The sequence below is a fragment of the Drepanopeziza brunnea genome, assembly GCF_022702325.1.
Source record: "Drepanopeziza brunnea f. sp. 'multigermtubi' strain 214-2 chromosome Unknown ctg19, whole genome shotgun sequence".
NCBI classification, from domain to species: Eukaryota; Fungi; Ascomycota; class Leotiomycetes; order Helotiales; family Drepanopezizaceae; genus Drepanopeziza; species Drepanopeziza brunnea.
This window is the reverse complement of record NW_027094082.1, coordinates 537,542-543,753: the sequence shown is the minus strand read 5'-3', so window position 1 is coordinate 543,753 and position 6,212 is coordinate 537,542. Positions and strand designations below refer to the sequence as shown.

At 39.4% G+C, this 6,212-nt stretch overlaps 1 protein-coding gene across 1 annotated transcript; it reads right to left on the bottom strand.

Moving 5' to 3' along the window:
- Window positions 1-771: 771 nt before the first annotated feature.
- Window positions 772-1,201, bottom strand: L3040_008924 (uncharacterized protein; the record flags this gene model as incomplete). The annotated part of the gene is made up of 4 exons (XM_066155765.1): window positions 772-801; window positions 865-906; window positions 963-1,016; window positions 1,076-1,201. 4 exons carry the CDS (start codon window positions 1,199-1,201, stop codon window positions 772-774), a joined length of 252 nt encoding a protein of 83 aa, XP_066010057.1.
- Window positions 1,202-6,212: the final 5,011 nt, after the last annotated feature.

Here is a 6,212-nt window from a genome sequence, read left to right as displayed (position 1 = left end):
GACTATTTCGTTCTGGGGATTTTTCGTCTCCTCTTGCATTCGCATAGGATAGCTGTTTGTGACTGGTTCGTTGGTGACATACAAATCTCTCTCTCCTTCTCGTACCTCTCTCTCTCTCTCTCTCTCTCTCTCTCTCTCTCTCTCTCTCGCTCTTTTTTTTGGGGGGGGGATTTATTTATTCCTTCTGCCTTCATTCTGCCTTCCCCCCTGTATACTTTTTCTCCTGCGTATGCTATGCTAGGCGAGGCTATGCTAGTAGAAAGAAGGGGAGAGGGAAGGAAGAAGAAGAAAGCCTTAATGGGTTTTAATTCGCGTTTGAGTTTGGGGAGGGTTGGGATTTGGATTGGTTTTTGGGGCGTTGGGAAGTTGGGGATGATGAAGGAATGTTGTATAGCAAGGTGGGTGGATTGTTCTCTAGAGAGCTGTGTGCAACCTGAGGTTATGTCCTCCTCTGCTGGTGACAGTTCGGGAGTTGGGGAGTGAGGAGGTTAGGATTTGGGATTTGAAATTCGGGATTTGTTTGGGCTGGGCGTAAGAGGTCACGGAAGAGAAAGCGATGATCTCAAGCATCAGATTTGGATCAACGACCACAAAAGGTATAGGTTGGTTGAAAGTACTCGATATCTGTATATGCAGCAAACGCGAAGAAGACCACCAGGGAGCTCCAGGTTTGGCAATCAGAAATAAAAAGAGAAAAGCGGTTCCGGCAGGACTCGGGGAAGGCCTATTGGGAGAGAGATATAATCTCCGAAGGCGGCACCGTCTCTTTCTTTACGGCTTGCAACACGAGACATAGCAGTCCTGACGTAATGAATAATATTAGTATCTGTACTTCTAAATAGTAATCTGCTTGAAAGTACTTACATATTCGCGCTCAACAGGGCATTCACCATCATGGCAAGTCTCCTAAAATAAAAGTTAGTAAGCTCTTCCTCTTCTAAGTCAGTAGAGGAGAGGCTTACAGTTGAAAGACATGGCTTGTATAGCCAATTGTAGTATTTACACTTGGGGCTGGGCTGTTTTCGACGTTAGTTATTTGGATCCTCACATCTTATAATATGTAAGAGAAACTTACAAGATAACGAGTCGGGGCACAAGTGTAGCGCGGCTGGATAAGTGGGTTGGCTTGTGACTGAGTAGGGATTGCGAGGGAAGGGGTAACAATAGCCGCCAGTGCGATAGCGAAGAGAGTGAACTGCATTTTGATAGAGTGTATATAGACTCGTGGAAAAGGATAAGTGAATAATAGTAGACGTTGAATGAATATGAAGTGAATGTGGTTTTGGTCTTGTTTCTGCTGGACACACTGCTTTCTTATATACTGCGTCCGGTGTAAAAGAGAGGGTTATTAGCTTGTCGGTTCCTTGTTCATTGAACTACGTACGAGTCATTGCCCCTTTGTAATGTATTGTAGACACCTGGTCTGCCACGCTTACTGCCAAGGGCCATTCTGGCCAAACTAGCTAGGGTCATCATCTTCGATAGAAGGCCACCCTTACAGATAAAACAAATAACGAACTTTAAACCTATCCTTTTATGCTCTTTTATAAGGAACCATGAAGTCTTGCCTTCTTATGAAGCTCTTATATAACAGCTTTTCTTATAGGCTTTATGTTAACAACTTACGCAAGGATTTGAATCTTTAGATCTCGTCCTTATATAGTTTATTACAATTACTCGATTCGCAGTCAAGTTGCTTTTACTCGGTTTCCTCTTTACGTTGTACCTATATTTCATAATCAAGACTTGAGATTAATGAACCTCTTATTTCAAAAGCGCCGGACCTGGAAACGCCGCAATAGCCGAAACACAATCTTTCCGCTTTCCGACAAAAACTCTCTTTCATTGCCGATAAAACAGATCTCTTGTTTACTACTGTGGTGGAGCTGGCGTTCTGGTCTATTTTTGCCCTTGCATTAGGCCTTGTATCAGGCCCTACTATCACGTGCCTCTGCTCTACTAGGCACGTTGTCAAGTCACGTGCACACGCCTATATAGACGAGTAGTTGGTTCCTCCCTGAATCATTATCATCATCAATACAACACATATATACTTACAGAACACAATCGAGTGTCTTTCGAACGTCCTCCTTTACCCCTCCTTCTCACCCACGACTTTACCATGATTATATACGCATGTATCTCTTGATTCGCAGTCAGGTATATGTCGGAGCTCTTCCCCTCCACATTACTAAAAATACCTTTTTTCTTTTCTAGCTTTTATTTGGAACAAAAAGAATGTTTGATCACCGATCGCGATCGTGTGATGGATATTTTTAACGTCGTAATATTCTTGCAATTGCAAAACACTTGATTGCTACGGTGCTGGCAGGCCTCAGGCCTTGGCGTGGTTAAGGGTTGGTTGGACTAGTCAACTAAGACTAGCGGCCGCCCTAGGTACAAAACCTCTCGGCCTTCTTGTATTGTAGTTGTTTCTTTCCACGTCTTTCTTTCCTACTCTCCCCCCCCATGAATAAATGTCGAAAGTATAATTTCGCAAGGGGATCTTACCAAGGCATAAACCAATCAACTTACTACGTACTACGTACTACGTACTACGTATAAGGATTCACTTTTAGAAAGTATCTTTGAGCTAGTATTTAGTCTATACAGTAGAGTTGACAGGGCTTTGAGCTATTAAGAAACCACCGCTCTATGATTTATAAGCTTAAACTAGGTCCGACATATTCATAAAGGAGGAGAGTAACGCACACGATTCCTTCTATTCGTATAAAAAGAGCCAGCTCCTTTGAACGTTAGAAAGCATACAGAAATCGAATACCATATTTACTAATGTAACGGTTAAGAAGAGGTAGTATTATAATAGCTACCAATCTATACGCTTGGTAATACTCTCCCCCCTTATGAATAAATGTCGGACTCAGTTTAAGCTTATAAATCATAGAGCGGTGGTTTCTTAATGGCTCAAAGCCCTGTCAACTCTATTGTATAAACTAAATACTGGCTCAAAGATACTTTCTAAAGGTGAATCCTTATACGTAGTACGTAGTACGTAGTAAGTTGATTGGTTTAAGCCTTGGTAAGATCTCCTTGCGAAATTATACTTTCGACATTTATTCATGGGGGGAGAGAATAGCTATATAATAAGTTTTCTAGTCAAGTTAGGGATTCGTTAAAGCACAAGCGCGTGCCATGCTAAGCGAAGCATGAACCTTGGTTCATAAGTAAAGTTTAGCCATATCACCTTTAATTATAATTAATTACATCGAGTCGATATGTAGTAGTAATAGTAGTAACAGTAGTATTGTTTTAACGCCTGCTGCGGGTCTTAAAAAGGAGTCCGACCTACCACCTCCTTAAGGGTATAATTCGGTAGCGTGCCGGCATTAAATCCCACCTATAAGCACTCCGCAAAGGCAAGTGGCATCTTGATTAATTAAACAATTCTTTAAATACGAAGTTCATCTACACCGATAAAGTAGAAGCCCGTAAGAAAAAAGGCTAAATCGATATAAAGTCCCGGATCTTTAATCCCGCGGTACAGGCCTAAGTACTACTACTTATAACCCCTCGAGGGTGCCTTAAAAGTCTAGTTTCCACTTTAAACCCCCTGCTTACCCTACCCTCGAAGGGTAATACTTACGCCTAGGACGTAGTAATTCTAGATTTCGGAAAGGGTCGGCCCGAATTAAATATCTCCTACAGCTAAGCTTAATTTAACCACCGCTATCAATTCTGCCGCACGCAACGGCGCGTCGACGCGTTATATAGGTTCGCGTGCACGGACCACCTTTTTTTCCCTTTATATAAAGACCACTCATTGGTATGAAAGTGCACGGGCCATTTTTCTTCTTAATTAAGCTTTTAAAAAGACTGATAAAGCCGCATATTAAAAACTGCGATATGCAACAAAACCAAAAAAAAATTCGAGCTTATCGAAAATTTTGACTTTAATATATATAAGCTAGTATTAGCAGGAGTTCATTCGAGAGTAAAATAGAAAGAACCTTAGTAGTCTAGTGATAGCAGTTCAGTAAGTAGAAAAACTATGTTTCTTAAGTATACGTGCAATTTTCCTTTTTTTTTTCCTTTTTTTTTGGTAAAAATATATAATTTGTAAAAACGTATACGATTAATCGTCGGTTACCTCGAATTTAATTTGGAAAAAAATCCCGAGCTAGAGCAAGTCGGTCAATTCTTTCGAATTAAATTTAAGGAAACCGACGATTACGGGCCAACTTTTGTTAATATAACTAATTCGCAAAGGGGTCTAGGGTTGCTCTAGTGAAAAGGGGGCTTTAAGGGGGTCCCCCTTTTATTATAAATTATTAAAATATAGTAGTAAGTAATGCGCAAAGGGGTCTAACGTCTCCCCGGTAAGAAGGTGGGTTTAAAGGGGTCTCCTCCTTATGAAGAAATATTGAATAAATCTTTTCCTATGTAATAATACCTCTATATTATGGTAGAGCTGAGGGTCTGTATTTGTTTTGTCCATATATGTAATACTATCTCTAGGCACCCATGTCACGTGGATGCATCACGTATAAGGCAGTATATAGACGAGTAATCGTCGGCTCGCTTAAGTGGGCCTCCTTTCAGCCTTTCAGTCTTAGTCGGTATAAGCGACTGCGGATCGGAAGCGAGTGCGGATTTTTCGAATGTGTTAAAAATTTTTATATACTATAGCAATTAATTACTATTACAACTTAAAATTATTTATATAAATAATTAATCTGCGATTATATCTTCTTTCGAAACATCCGAAATCGTATCATTTGATAAAACATTTGACTATCGATTGCTATTTTCAAAGTCTGATTCGTCTTTTACTTTACGCAACGAATCGTTTAAATCTCTACTATTATAAAATTGAAACTATCGCTATCGATATTAATACTAGAAAAAGGAAAAACATTTTGCTTTAAAAAAGGGTCTCTAATAGTATCGGTTATAATTATCAGATCATCGTTATCGTAAGAAAGTTCGAGTTGAGAAAGAGTTGGTCGAGGAATACCTTTTTTACGAGGCCGCAAAATTTAACCTTTAAGAAGTTGTTGCATCTATTAAATCTTTTTCGAATCGAGAATTAGAATGAGCATTGTATTGTCGTCTTTAATAATTAAGCTTATAGCAAAGCGTTTTCGTATAATACTTTTACGCCCGCGCTCAACTATGCGATTCCTTTACGATATTTAATATCTTTTTCTTCTTTTTAAATCTTATCGACGCGTTGTTATTTTGCAGTAGATTCAAGATTTTCTTTACTTTGCTGCTTAATAGCAAGCTTGTTATCGATTAATAATACGATTTTAAATGTTTCGGAAAAAGATATGCTCGTAAATTAATTATTTATATAAATATTCTTTAGTTAATTATAATAGTAATTGCTATAATATATAAGAATTTCTAATACATTCGAAAAATCCGCACTCGCTTCCGATCCGCAATCGCTTATACCGACTAAGACTGAAAGGCTGAAAGGAGGCCTACTTAAGCGAGCCGACGATTAGTTGGTTCCTCCTTGAGCCATCATCATAGAACATACACACACATATACAAAACACATTTGAATGTCTTTCGATCGTCCCTTTTTTCCCCTCCTTCTTACCCACGATTCTATTATGATTAAGTAAACATATTTCTCTTGATTCGACGTCTGGTATATATCGGAGCTCTTCCTTTCTACAATATATATTTAGCTTATATTATTATTTATTTTATTATTTGAATTTAAATATCTTTGATACTATTAAATATAATTTTGAATTTGAAATAATTTATCAAAAAAAGTTGATTATTAACTTTCGGATTTGATTTTCTGCTTAAGATTATTATAAATCGAGTAACTAGCCCGTTGGTGACACTACAGAGAACTTGGTCCTCTGCCCTGGTCTATCCGATGTTCCCCCTCTTCCTTTGTTCCCTGAACCTCGGCTTACTTCGGTATGGCTCAGTTGCTTCAGCGACTCTGTCACTGTCACGCTTCTAGGCTGATCACGGCTTTCTGCCTCACTTTGTTTGAGACTTGTCCTTGGTGGCGGTTCGTTGCCTCTGTGATCCATCCTATCCAACCGGTAAGCTGGAAATACGCGGCTAATGCACCTTCCCGAATTTGCTCGCAGTAGCGCATCCTTCAACCTCTAGAACCTTTGGCGGCACGATTGTTGATTCTTAACCGGTTATAAAAATAGCGAGAACCTACCCTCAGGCTGTAACACTTAGGCCTGTACTGTGGTACTTGTACAACCGTC